The sequence below is a fragment of the Arachis hypogaea genome, chromosome 11, assembly GCF_003086295.3.
Source record: "Arachis hypogaea cultivar Tifrunner chromosome 11, arahy.Tifrunner.gnm2.J5K5, whole genome shotgun sequence".
NCBI lineage: Eukaryota > Viridiplantae > Streptophyta > Magnoliopsida > Fabales > Fabaceae > Arachis > Arachis hypogaea.
In genome coordinates, this window is record NC_092046.1 from 10,257,877 (window position 1) to 10,272,490 (window position 14,614).

Here is a 14,614-nt window from a genome sequence, read left to right on the forward strand (position 1 = left end):
TATTAACAATAAATCAGTAATATTAGTAAGACAGAAAAAAAAATTTAAAATTTGTCTTATATTTTTTTTTGTTACCAAATGTTTATGATAAGTTCTTATCATGTACTCTAAAGAGACACGTTAGTTAAATCCAAAAATTATTAGGTGCCGATTTGAAAATTTATTGGGCGCTCTGTCTCTCTATAAAAGGAGACTAATGGTGTTGATGACTTTGCAACAAGAAACGAATCAAGAGTAAGCGCATGGCTTCCACCACCACTTTCTTCCTTTACCTCATCTTTCTCTTATGCTCAACTTTGAACTTCATGCCCTTAGAAGCACCTCCTCCAGATTTCTCAACAAAAGTTACATATGACCCTGATTCAGATCTATACATAGCTTCCTATTCCATTGGCACACCACCACAAAATGTCCTTGCCTTTGTTGACACAGCAAGTGACGTCATATGGACCAATTCCAAAACAGCATTCAAATCCGCAAGCTCCACCACTTACGGTGCTCTGCCATGTGACGACAAAAGTTTTTGTCAGAAACTAAATCAGAGAACTTGCAAGATTCGTAGTAATCAAAATTGCACCTATAAGATCAAATACTCCGATCAAGCATCAACATCGGGGGTGATTTCGCAAGACAAATTCTCCTTTGATGCAAAGGACGTGGGGATCTTAAAGTTCGGTTACGCTACGGATACAAGCCCTAATTTATTCGAAGGGAAGGACATCAATGGTTGTTTGGGACTAAGCCTTATTACCCCTTTCTCCTTCATCTCTCAATTAGGTATCCAAAAGTTCTCTCACTGCTTCGTTAAAACAAGCTCTAAAAGTACTACAATGTATTTTGGGTCAAAAGCCGTTATATCTGCAAAAGACTCAATACCATTGGTAGACCCCAAATACTACTATGTCAAACTTAATGGAATCAGTGTAGGAAACAAAATAGTCAACTTGAAAAGTCAACCTGGAAGAATTTATGTTGATACTGGTGCTACTTACTCGCGGCTTAAAAAAGCGGTGTATGATCCTTTTCTGAAATTGATAAGAGAAGAGGTGGTTAAGCCTGTTGCAAAGAGTCCACACGATTTCCTCGAGTTCTGTTTTAAGGCGACTAAAGCAGAGGTGGAAAACTTGCCAAAGGTGACGTTTCAGTTCGCCGATAACAAAGTAAATGTTAGTTTTGTGAATGGTGTTACTTATTTGGAATTTGATGGCGGAGTTTGGTGTCTTGCCATTATACGATCGACTGAGAATGACTCGCTGCTGGGGAACTTTCAATTGGCTAACCTCAATGTTGGATATGATATCGCAGGGAAACAGATTTCCTTTACCAATACGAACTGTTAGCCATGCATTTTAGGGTGAATTCTAGTATGTTTACTTTTATAGTAACTATGGTGATTATCAAATATTTTTAAAATTAAAGTTATATTTTGATAATATTTTTTAGCAACACCTTTAAAAAGCGTTGTTAAATAATAAAAAAATATTACTAAAATTTTAACAATATTTTTTAAAATACCATAGCTACTTTAAGCAGAGTAGCATACACATATCAAAATCAACACGTACGCTTGTGTGTGAACCCTTGCATATGTGATAGTATGTAGATCTATAAGAGAATGAAAGAATAAAGGAAGTGAACGTATCCTTCTGGTGTATCATACTATATATAGGTGGAAGACGACGTCCATCTTTCTAGTGTATAATATTGCCTTCTTTGAAGTTTTGAAGTATATGTGTTGTTCTAATATAAAGGTATTTGCTACCATGCACTTTTTTTTTTAACTTTCCAACAAAAAGTAATATTTGAAGCACCAAAAAACGAGTATCACACGTTAGGAAACAACAACAACAACAACATAAGTAATAATAATAATAATAATTTTTTGCCTCTACAATCTACTATTTTTATTTGAGATATTGAAAATTGTTTCAGTCATTAAATTAGTAAAATTAAAAATTTAAAAAGCGGATGACATTTTGTAATTTTTTTTGGTCTAAAAAAGGAGTGTTATGGGTAGTAACTTTTGTGATTTGTAGTTATCAAATAATCATCAATAATATTTTTAATAGTGTAAGATTACTCATTTCTCTTTTACTAATTACATACTAGCCAAAATTTAAAAAAATTGTTAATTTTTTAGACTTTTTCATATTAATAATACCACTTTCCAAATACATTTAAAATGTAAAATAAGAACTATCTTGAATAGTGTGCATTCAAGATATGGCTGCCTGCAATCATTCTAGAGTTTTAGCATCCCATGTAAAGTTGAAGAATTAGTATCTTCTAAATTTTAAATTTTTATTTTAGAAAGTAAAATATAATTTTTTATTTTTTATATTTTTTATTTTATTTATAAAATAATAATAAAAAATTATATTTTTTAAATAAAATTTAAAATTTAAAAAATCTAAATTTAAAATTGGAACGGCCTATATAAAAGTTGCATACAAAATGTGTGTTATTTGAGAAAATTAATAAAGTTGTTACTTATTTTAGTAAATTTTTAAGTCTAGCTTTTTACTATACTTTCAACTAATCAAATGACACACTTCATACCCATCAACCGACCAAACTAAACTTAGCACATCTCACTTGACTTCGAAATTTGCATTATATTCTTCGAATTTATTTTAGGACACTATAGGCGCTACAATACATGACAGATTGACCCTCCTTTAGGAGCCGAGGTCGTGGCAGAAATGATAAAGAAGAGGATTTGGAAGGAAAGGCACAGTCCCAGACTTTAATTTGTTCATTTTGTGGAAGATCATGTCACCTAATTGATACCTTGTTATAGAAAGCATGGTCTCCCTGCACATCTAAAGGATAAATTAATGAACAAGATTAATAGTCTATTTGCTCAAGAAAATAAAAATACTAGTCAGGTCATCAAAATTTATTACTTTTGGTTGTGAGTTAGTTATTAATATTTAAAAATATAGAATAAAATATATTGTTTGATTACTATACTAAAGTAGATTGATGATTAAGTAAGGCCCAAAAACTATAAATTTTGATAATTTTCTAATATTTCTCAAAAAAAAAAGCAAAAATATGATTAATCTATAGCAAAAAGAGAATGAGAATTTCAAAATTTCATTCACATAAGAGTAAAAACAGACTCTACTAACTCTTCTCCAAGACTATGGAGGGTAAAATTTTAGATTTTTAAAAATTAAATAATAAGTTATTTATGATCTTTTATATTTATTTAAAATTATATTTTTATAGATTTTTATATATAAATTAGATATTTTTTATTTATAATTTAAAGGTTTAGTAATTTAAAAATAATAAAAATTTTATATACTTTAACTTGAATATTTAGATTTTAAATTTTATTTTATGAATAAAAGAAAATTAATTTGATTAATAATTTGTAATAATTTGTAAGTAATAATTAAATGGCATTTTTATAGATAACTATTATTTAATTAAATTTGATTTTTAATTACTATATTATCCCTATTTTTATTAAAAATATACTAGTCCTAGCCTTTTTTTTCCAAAACAAAATCCTAATCCCCAAACCCACACTCTCCTAACCCTAATTTCATTATACACACTAATTCTAACACACTCTTCTTACCACCTTACTGCCGTTACCCTTTCACCCCGCAATACCCTCACCCAACGGAAAGAAGAAAGAAAAGAGAAGGGGAGAACGAGAAAGTAGAGGGAAGAAAGGGAGAAGAAGAAGAAAGAGAAGAGGGGGAGGGCTGTCCCGCTGTCATTGCCGCAGCCTTGGAGCTCGCCATCGAGCTGCTACCTGCTTGCTGTCGTCGCCGAACCGTCGAGCTGCCACCATGCGCCGTCATTGTCGTCGAACCAAAGGGAGAAAGAGAAAGCTCGCGTTGAGAGAGAGAGAGGAGGAGCCGTCAAGCTAGTGGTGGCAAACGGGCCTAAACCCGCCGGGCCAGCCCGCGTAACCCGCCAAAAAAGGCGGGTTGGGCTGGAAAATTGGGACCGCCAAATAGTAAAAGCCCGCCTAACCCGCATCGCTTAAACCGCAGGTTTTGGTGGGGCGGGGCGGGCTTCCCCGCCGGGTTTAGAATTTTTTTAGCAGGGGGTATTTTTACAATTTTTTTGCCAAAACTCAACTTCTCTCAACTAAACTTACAAGATAATGAAGATGAAAATTGAGTATTTTGGATTATATTTATTTTGTTTTAGATACAATATATATAATTATATTTTGGATTATGTTTATTTTGCTTTGGGAATAATATTTATAATTATGTTTTAGATGAAAACTTGGTTTATAATTATATTTATTAGATATTTATAATTACAAAGACTTTAGTGTTTGTGAATATAAAAATTATAATAGTTAAAAGTAAAAAAAAAAAAGAAAAAAAGAGGTTATTTGGCGGGCTTAGCCCGTCGGCCCGCCAGCCCACCGTTAGGCGGGGCGGGGCGGGGCGGGGCAGGGCGGGGCGGGGCGGGCTTCCCCGCTTGCCACCCCTACGTCGCCGCTGTCTATGCGTCGTCGTCGAACGTCACTGAGAGAGGCAGGGATGTGAGCTGGAGGAGCTGTCACCAATGGTCCGCGCTGCCGCGTCTCGTCACGCTGTCACCGTTTGTCGCTTCCGGTCATCGGGCCTCCATTGCCGTCGTCGAGCCATTTTTCAGTCACTGCCGGAGCTTACATCGTCACTGTTGGTGTCAGACGAGGTCGCTGCCGGTACTGCCGTCGTGAGGTCCGCCGTTCTGCCCGCCGAAACTGTTGGAGCTTGTCGGAACACCACCGAAGCTACAGCTACTCCATTCTCTAGTTTTTCTTTAAGTACAGTAAGTTGTTTTGCTCAAAAAATTCTTTTAGTGATTGTTCTGTTATATGTTGCTGAGGTTTTTGTAGCCTTATTGCCATAAGGTTGAGTTCTGGTTATTCCATGTCACGATTAAAGTGTTGTTGTTGCTGCAAAAGTAATATGGAGTTGTGGTTGCGGCTTGTAAAATCCCAAATTTTCGAAAATTAAATAATTAACTATTTATGAGTTATTATATTTGTTGAATTTTATTTTTAAGAAAATTATTTCTAACAAAAATAATTAAATAAAATTTTATTATTATTAAAATTTAATTTGATTATAATTTATTCTATTAGTTTGAATTATTTATTAAAAATTATTTTAGTAGACAAAATAAAAAAAATTATTATTATTATTATTAGAAAAAAAATGGCCGAAGCCTTTTAAGGAATGAAAAAAGAAAATTTAAAGCTTGACTCATGCACTATCTATATCTATATATATATATATAACGTGGATTCATTCACAGCCAGAAAGCAAAATAAAGATACGAAATATATATATATATATATATATATATAAAACGTGGATTCATTCACAGCCAGAAAGCAAAATAAAGATACGAAACGTGGATGGCATGCAAGTATATATATGTTTGGTAATGACACATATTAAGGCTTAATCACCACAAATTTTTGTTCGTTACTATCATCCCTTAATCAATTTTCCTTTTCTCTTCGTTCATTACTAAGTTGAGTTTGAAGAAAATAAAAAGAAAGGGGCCGAGAAAGAAAAGAGAGAACTGTAACCCTTTCATAAGTTTCGGCTTCGATTTCTTAAGTTTCGTAATTCTAATTAAAAATTTAGTCCAATAAAAGTGTTCGTATCTTCCTCCTCTATATATTGGCGTTACTTTTGTCTGGTAAGAGTTGACGGTGACGTAACTCTTCTTCTCTTTGAGTTCGGCCAACTGGAGTTCTAGGAGGCACAGACGATTTCGGACGTTTTTCCTTTCAGCAGCTCGGTCATAAAGTTTTTCCGGAATTTCGAGTATTTCGATTACGTACGAAGGTAGGGGATTTATTTTTAAAGATAAACGTTTTTAATTTATAATGCCTACAAAATTAATTGAATAATTACAAATATATCTATATGTATATATTAATAATAGTAATGTTATTGAGTATGGATTATTGCTGTGAATGTGACTGTTTTCTGATTATTAAGAATTTTGCTGATTTGAGAATTGTTGAGAAAAAGGCTGGTGAATTGTTGAGGAATAGGGAATCCGTAAGGGTGGTTTAGACCGAATTTTAGAGAAAATGCCGCTGAAATTTTATAAAATCTGAGGTTTTATTTGAAAGGTTATTTTAAAAGATTTGGTTTTGGAAAATTAAATTATTTAAAATATATTTAGTTAAGAAAAATTTATTCTATTTTAAAGTTTGATTTATTAAGAAAAATATAATGTTTTAAACCCAATATTTTAAGGAGAGATTTTGTTTTAAGTAAAGAATATATTAATTAATGAAGTGTCTGCCCCAGGAGAGCAGATGTGATATTGTTTGGGCCTTAGTGCTAAATGTAAAGTGGGGACGCCCACACACTGAGAACTGTTTTCCAGATGTACGCTTATTGATTTGGAAAGTCACACTGTATGCGGCCTAGCCGTACGACTTATAAGCACACTGATGCATCTGGAAAGCCATACCTGGGACTTGTGCCTGGGTAATGTCGGGAGCGGGTAGGCAACCGACACATGAGCTCATGGTCTGCGTTAGGGATAGACATGCATCATGTTGTTTGCACATTTGCATTTGATTGCGCTTGCTTGTCTTATTACTTTGTGATTGTATTTTTTGTCTTGTTGTGACTTGCTTGTACATTGAATTGAATCTCTTGCTTGCACTACTTGTTTGTGAGTGTATTAAAGTGATTACGAGTTGACATTTGACTGAGGATTAACTATGTGGCTGAGAGATAGAAAATGTGACTAATTTTATATTTAAGTTTTGATTTGAGTTTAGAGTTTTTTTTTTTTTAAAAAGAGGTAATTTGTTAGCTAAAGTAGAACAAGAGTATTTTCAAAGGGTTTGATAAAAAATATATTTTTATTGAGCAAAGTTAATTATTTGCATTTTATTCCATTACTTTTATGGCATTCCCATTCCCTACTGAGAACGTGTGGTTTGTTCTCACCCCAAATCTTCTACCCTTTCAGTGACACAGGTTCGGAAATTCAGTAAGAAGCTGCAGACGATTAGTAGATTTACTTGTGATTCCTGTTGTTTTTATAGAGTTCCCTCGTCCTTGTTGCTTTAGGGTTTTTTATTTTATCCAGAGGGATAGGTATTGTATTTGAGTTTTACATTGAATTTAATCGTATAACATCTATTATTATTAGTAATTATGTGGTTATTATTATTTGAAGATCTTTTGTTATGTGATTTTAATTACTAAAATATTTTTCTGAAATTTTCTTAAAAACGGAAACGCGATATCGACGTAAAGGCTCAATAGTAAATTTATAATAAAGGAAATCAGGTCCATAACGCCTTACTTTTGGTACGATCATGTCGTGCTAAAAGTTAGGGTGTTACACGGCTGTCGCTGTTGCGGGCCGGGAGAAAAAAGGTTTTTGATATGTTTTATGGCTTACGGGCTTCGACTATTTGAGGTAAGGATTTTTCTTAAACTTATTTTATATTAGATTGTTAAAAATTGATATTAATGCGAAAAATATATATTTGGTGATTATGTGAGTCTTAAGGATTGACTGGTTTATTTTGGATGAATATCACTGTTTACTTGATTGAATTATTGATTGCTTGAGTTGGCGTGCGGTTGTTGATAAAAATTGATCTAAAAAGTTGATTTGATTGTTTGTACTGAAAAGTGGTTTTATGTTGGAAATCGGATTTATATATATGTTTATATTGAAAAAGGGGTTTTGTGTCGGTTAAACTGCTAAAACCCGACAGGTGAGCTCATGGCCATTAGGACAGGCATGCATCATATACATCTATGTGACATTGTTTGGGTGTGCATATTGTAATTGGTTTTTCTATGTAAATATTTCTGTTTTACTGCTAATTGTCATACTTGCTGTATTTGCTCTTGATTGTGTTTGAACCTCCGTACTTGTGATTGTGATTGTGACTGGTTGATTGGATTGTGATGGTTGAGTATTGATTAATTTGCCTGAGGTCGGAGGCCGTGATTGATTATATGTTGGACTGGATGCCGTGGTTTGATTTTATTTTGGGCTGGAGGTCGTGATAATTTGAATTATTGGTAAGTCTGGTTAGAATGAGTTATTGGTATGTGGTGAAATCTTTTGGATTTTGGATATTATGTGTGATTGGGTCTTTTTATAAATTAAAATATGAACTTGGATTTTCGAACATTTAACTGTTGATTTTCAAAAAGATTCATAAGATGAATAATGATCAATGCGGTTGAAAATAATTTTTTTTTTATATCTTCTTATGATAATTCTGAAACTCCTCTGATGAGACCGTGTGGTTACGTTCTCACCCCTCTATAAAATTCTCTTTTCAAGATATGCACAACTCCTCTGATGATATTATTGTATTAGCTTAGTTATTATTTTCCTTCGCGTTTAATATTATATTTTTATAAAGAGGGATAGGAGTCGTGATTGTAATATTTGTAAGTTATTTTTATAAGGAACTCATATGTGTGTGTGTGTGTGTGTGTGTGTGTGTCTACGTTTTTAAGAAAAAGTATTTTCAATTTTTCAAAGAAAACAACGATACGGTTTCGAGTTAAAGGCTCCTATTTTATTATTAAGTATATAGAAGACGTCATAATATCCTCGCTATCAAAGTGGCGCAGCCAGAAGCATGATATTCTAATAGTAAGGATGTTACATTATGCATCCACCACTACAAGAAAAATGCTGAATATCATCGGATTTAGCGTTGAACATTAGCGTCGGTTTTACTGGTGGATTTACCGACGGTTTAGGTGTCGAATTCGTAAGGTCAAATCATTACTGACGAATTTTCATTTCTGACAGTAAATTCATCGGTAATGATTGGAGGGAAAACGGAAAAAATAGACGCGAAATTTAGCGTGGAATTTAACGGTGGATTTTTCTGCCGATAAACCCAATTAGTGGAATGCTGCATTTTGATGATCCGTAATGCGTTACTGTCGGATTTATCCGCCAGTAAATCCACTGGTAACGAGCCCTAAAATTTGAAGCGCAAAACATGTAACCCTTCATTTCGAATCCCCTCTCTCTACCCCTCTTCTCCCTCTCTCTCTCTCTCTCTCTCTAACATTCTCCCCGCCTCCGTCAGCCCTGCCGCTTTGTCAGTCCTGCCGCCGCTGGTAGCTCATTTGCAGCCGATGCCGCCTCCTCTCCCCTCACCCTCTGCAACCCACACTCTCTCTAACCCTCTCCTACTTTCGCTGGCCGTCCAACATTCTCCTATCGCCGATGCCATTGCAGCTGTCGTCGCTGCTACCGTCAGCACTGCCATCACTATTGTCGCCGTTACTGCCGTCGCTGTTGTCCCCTTCTTTCTTCTCTACTCCTGCATTCCAGGTTCTTCTTCATTTTAATATTAATGTCAATCTTTGTTTTAGTTATCCTCAGTATTATTATAGGTTATAGTTGTTAATTAGTATTATGTTTGAGTTAGATTTAATTTTTAGTTTTAGAGTATTTAGGTTGTTAAGATAGGACAGATTTAAAGTATTAGGTTTTAAGTTGTCGAAAAGTGTTTGGATTTGTGAAAACTGCAAATGTGGATATATGTCCAATTTTAGGGGAGGTTATGTCAAAAATTTTTTTGAAATAATATAAATGTTGAATGATTTGTGTTGTATATGCTAATTAGTGTTAATTACACTATAAGAAAACACGTTTTTTGCTACGCTTTTAAAGCGTGGCGAAAAGCTGAAAAAAGCGTAGCAATAGCTTTTCGCCACGCTTTTCGAGCTATCGGGACGCTTTTGAAAGGGTCACAACTGCAAGAGTGCCGATTGCTCTATCGCCACGCTTTTCATGACCTATCACCACGCTTTTTTTTGCCACGCTTTTTACAGATTGCCACGCTTAAAAGCGTGGCCATATGTGGGAGATATGGCTACGCTTTTAAAGCGTGGCCATATGTGAGATATGGCCACGCTTTTGAAGCGTGGCGATAGCGCGAGATACGGCCACACTTTAAAAGCGTGGCGATAGCCTTATCAAATTAAAAAAAAAATCTTTTTTCTAACTTTACCTTCATCTGCACAATATAAATTTTCAATCATTTTTTATTACCAAATCTATAAATATAATATGCAATTTTTATAACAAGACAAATCAAACAGTAATTAGTGACATATATAATTTTTGCTATAATTGTTTTATACATTAAAAAACTAATACTCAAATACAAAATAAATCTCGAATTCAAATTCCAAAACTAAAAATTGAAGAAAAATACAGAAATAATACAACTTAAACCCCAAGTCTTTTGCTATTCTTCCTTCCTCTAACCTTCTCAAACTTCCTTCCCTTAGATCGTACATAAGGCTTGATATAGCTGTAAAGAACACCAGAAGCAGACCCAAGTGTTTCACAGCTTCCCTGAAGTTCTTTGGGCCTCTAAGAAGGACCTACATTCATACAACAATATATAAACCATTTCCTAAAATTAACTTTTAAACACGAGGAGATCAATTTACATTTCTAGTATTTCTATAAAATATGAATCCGTAGAGAAGAAATCCATCAAACCATCTTTTTGCCTATCAAATATATTCTTTTCATATCCACGCATACAATATATTTCTGGTAAAGGGACTTAAATGGAGACGAAGGTTTAACATTTAATAGGTGAAGCTATACTGTTATGAGTAAGAAATTGTCATCTCCTTGACATTCAGTTATTTGAGACAATAACTTGAGTGGTTCATGAGTTTTACAGTGGCCAAAGTTGTTCACATGGTCAAGGTTAAAAATGGCAAACCTGAAACACAGCTCCACCTTTTGCCTTTGCCTGTTTATCCAATGATCGCAACAAGGACAAGATAGCAATTTCTTCTTCATCTCGATCTAGTATATCTCCAACTTGAATCAACACCTAGAACAAGAAACAAAAATAAACGTCCACAATGTTAAAGTGATAAATCTCAAACCAAAACCTTACAACTACTTTAGAACTTCATATTCTGATTCTATGCACATTGACAAAAGAGACTAGCGAATAAATTATAATTAAAACTAAAAGCTATCAGTTTCTAAAAACAGGACACGTACCATTTCTCCACCAGTCCATAAGTCTTGACCATCAGAGATCAATACACCAGCCATTTGAAGTGCATATCTAGCCTGCTTAAGATCTCCATGTAGATCTCCAACTATTAAAGAAAAATTGGTTTCAGTGAGATGCATAACAGATAGAAAAACTTGCAACGAAGTTGAACATTATCTCTAAATCTAATTAACAAGAAGACACTCATAAGCAGGTTAATAGAATCAATCAATGGAAAACATCCCATCTACTGAAACTTTCACTTTGACATTGAGAATTTCATGCTAGAGTTCCACCATACAAGGCAATCAAATTAGAAGAACATAATACCAATTATCTTTTGTAGATTGCAGATAAATGAAGAACATAATACTAGGTTAATAACATTGATAATTTTTTTTCTCTTTGGTGTAGATTGCAGATAAATGAAGAACAGCAAAGGTCCTTGTAGCAGCAGGAAAGAAAGTATTGGGACACAAAATGAGATGACTGAGTAATAATTATAATAGTTAGAAAATTGATCAAAGTAGTTGAATGTTTTTTCTAATTGGTATTAAAAGTTTCATTGATCAAGTGTTATGTTCAACAGAAGCATGCAAACTGAAATTGGTGCATAATATGTTGAATCAATTTGGATCATAATTTTTCAGGTGCAGAGACATTTGAAGCTTAAAATTGAAGCATAAGGAAAGTACTTTCAATCATAACACATTCAACAAAAATGATATTAAGCTCAATATGTCATATTCTATCAAGCTTAAAAGCTATTACTGTCATGTTCTATTAAGCAAACAAAATAAATCAATTCAACTAACACATTCAACACAACACAGCCACAACCAACTCTTGCACTTTTAAAGCATTCATATATTAAAAACTGTAATTTTTAAAATAATTCAATTGCAAAATTTGATCAAGTATAAATTAGCAATTACACAAGAATAGCTTTAACAAATTATCATTCGAACAAAATTCACTTTAACAGATTTTGGAAGCATTTAGCAAAGAGTAATGCCATGAATCAATATGAAACTTGGTAGAACTCAACCAAAATTTCTCAAGATTCAAATATGGCTTTTAGACTCCAAAAAAGTAGGATACTTTTTTTCCTTATCTTAAACTCGGTGGTCTATTAAATCTGAAAAACGCTTTCAGGACAATGAATACATTTTATCTCATATAAATATACCATTAGAAAATTGTAGTAGCTATTAAAAAAATATGCAACTAAAAAATATAAGAAAATCATGAATAAGGTGATTAAACATCAATGCAAATTTGCTTTATGCTAAATACAGGATATAATACTACCATTTACAGTTTAGCATAAACAAATTTCATTTTGGCACCTTTGAACTCAGTAACCAAATATAAATACTTGCTGTTTTACTAAATTCAAACATGGATTTTGTTTGAAAAAGCTGCTAACCTTTTCCAAGTTATATAAATAGAACTTCAATCATATGAATGTCAAGGGAAGTTTGATTGGAAAACTATCTATCAGTGCCATTTTAGCTGCCTATATGCTTAAAGTCAAAAATGGAAAGGGAAGCAGTCCAGAAGAATTTCAAATTGTTCAGAATTATTGTTTTCTACATATTTCCATCCAATATTAAACATGACTAGGGTATAAGAGCATCTCATCATTGACGAAATTGTTATCCAATTTTCAAAATTAGCATGCAGCAGATTGACTACCATAATTAGAAGGGAGGGAGTTAGCACTGACCGGTGGCGACGAGGAGGGTTGAGAGATGGAAACGGAGGTGCGATGAGTGAAGGAGAGGGAGACGGCAGCACGACGACTTTGCAACCATAACTAATTAGTTCTAGTATTAGGATCATGTCTATGATATATCAAACAAAAACACTACACATGACTTTGAAAAAAAAATCTCAGTCTGAGGAATCATCAACTAAACTAAACATAACATAAAAACAAATAGAAGGTGAAAGAAAAGCACAAACAGATGACATGGATAATCATAGAAAAACAAGAGAAATCAGAAAAGAAAAGGAGGGGAAAGAAATCAACAAAGAAGCCAACAATCATGAAAGGCAGAGAATCAGAAGCAGAACCTGTTCTTCTGCAATAGTAGAAACTTTTGAGCTGGCAGAGAAACTGTTCTTCTGCAAGAAGCTGCTGCATCAGCATCAGCATCAGCATCAACATGTTGTTGTTCATTTCCACCCAAAGTCAGAGACTTTTCCTGAGAACTCATCTTACTGAACCAGAACAGAATCAACCCAGAACTTGATTTCCTTGGATTTCCTGAGAACTATAAAAAATTCAACAATAAAACATAAATTCAGACAGCACATAACATTCAATGAAAATTAGTAGACCCATTTTGAACTTGCTGTTAGTAAAATTTCGTAAGATGGCTTCAGTTAAATGATGATGGAAGATTTACTGAAAAAGCACGAAGATTTACTCAACAGCTGCGACGGCGACCACACTGACGGCTCCCTCTCGCGCGTCCCCCTCCTCCACGACGGCAACAGTTCTCGCGGCTCCTTCATCGGCAACCAGGAAGCACGACGGTGACTGGCGCGATGGGAGCAGCTCCTCTTTCCCCTCCTCGGCGACGGCGAAGAGCGAAGCACCTCCAGCGGCGGCGACGCGTTTGGTGACGGCTCCTCCTCTCTCATCGTCGCACACACTCTCTTTCTCGGGTTTGACTCGACAGTGGCAGCGGGCTGGTCTTCGACGGAGCTGGTAACAAGGCGGCGTCTCCTTCCTCGAGGTCTCCTATTCCGCGTGGGTGCGGTGGTGCGTGTGTGTATTGTGTTGTGTGCGCTGGAGAGGGGAAAAGGGGGAGTGGGGCTGCGGTGCTGTTGTGAGGGGAAAGGAGGGGAGTGTGGTGGGTGTTAGGTTAGGGTTTGTGAATTAAAAAGGGGTATGGTTAGTATGCCGGAACAGGGAGCACCGGCAATGTTCTTCGGATTGCTGGGGTCACGGAGTACCTGGTTCTTTCGAAAAGGGTTTTTAGGGCTTTTCTTTTCAGGGTGAATACAAAGGGTGGGAAGAGTGTTAGGATAGGAGAAAGGTAGAGTTTCATACAGAGTGTGTAACGTAATTAATTAATTATAACTTTTTTGAAAAAAAAAATTTAATCTTTTTGGTTACGCTTTTAAAGTGTGCCAAAAGAGTTGTAAAAAACGGCCACGCTTTTAAAATGTCACCATAACAAAACTCTATCGCTACGCTTTAGAAGTGTGCCTGTTTCTCTCTATGGCTACACTTTTTAAGCGTGGCAAAAAAAAGTGTGGCCAAATCTCAAATCAATTGTCACCCTCATAAAAGCGTGGTGGCCAAATCTCTAATCTATCGCCACCCTCGTAAAAGCGTGGCCATTAACACTTTTGGCCACGCTTTTAAAGCGTGGCAAGAAAAAAGCGTGGCCATAGGCCTTTTTTCTTGTAGTGTTAGTATTCACTTTGCAAACATGTCGACAGGTAGCAAAGATGTCACGAATCGGCCTCGTGGTCGTAGTAGAGAGAAGATTTCCACCGGTATCCCAGGAACTTTTCAGCCATCACCCTTTATCCCGACTACCCTGTTGACCCTTGTGACGTCATAGG

At 34.9% G+C, this 14,614-nt stretch overlaps 2 protein-coding genes and 1 long non-coding RNA gene across 9 annotated transcripts; 2 read left to right on the forward strand and 1 right to left on the reverse strand.

Annotated features, from left to right (window-relative positions):
* The first annotated feature begins 242 nt into the window (after positions 1 to 242).
* Positions 243 to 1,340, forward strand: LOC112723785 (probable aspartic protease At2g35615). Its single transcript, XM_025775210.3, has one exon. It carries the CDS (start codon positions 243 to 245, stop codon positions 1,338 to 1,340), a length of 1,098 nt encoding a protein of 365 aa, XP_025630995.1.
* A 4,094-nt stretch (positions 1,341 to 5,434) lies between these two features.
* On the forward strand, positions 5,435 to 11,751 carry LOC112720214 (uncharacterized). Its single transcript, XR_003162088.3, has 2 exons — positions 5,435 to 5,825; positions 11,444 to 11,751. It is a non-coding gene; the product is annotated as an uncharacterized lncRNA (long non-coding RNA).
* Positions 10,062 to 14,084, reverse strand: LOC112720212 (uncharacterized). 7 transcript variants are annotated; one of them, XM_025771067.3, is made up of 6 exons: positions 13,444 to 14,084; positions 13,109 to 13,308; positions 12,759 to 12,848; positions 11,035 to 11,135; positions 10,745 to 10,858; positions 10,062 to 10,391 (listed from the first exon to the last, which is right to left on the reverse strand). In XM_025771067.3, the coding sequence occupies exons 2-6, from the start codon at positions 13,212 to 13,214 to the stop codon at positions 10,155 to 10,157; spliced, it is 648 nt and encodes a 215-aa protein (XP_025626852.1). In that variant the 5' UTR covers positions 13,215 to 13,308; positions 13,444 to 14,084; the 3' UTR covers positions 10,062 to 10,154. The 7 variants fall into 7 exon arrangements, with proteins under 7 accessions (XP_025626852.1, XP_025626851.1, XP_025626853.1 ...); XM_025771066.3 differs by having other exon boundaries at positions 13,465 to 14,081; XM_025771068.3 differs by having other exon boundaries at positions 13,470 to 14,078.
* Positions 14,085 to 14,614: the final 530 nt, after the last annotated feature.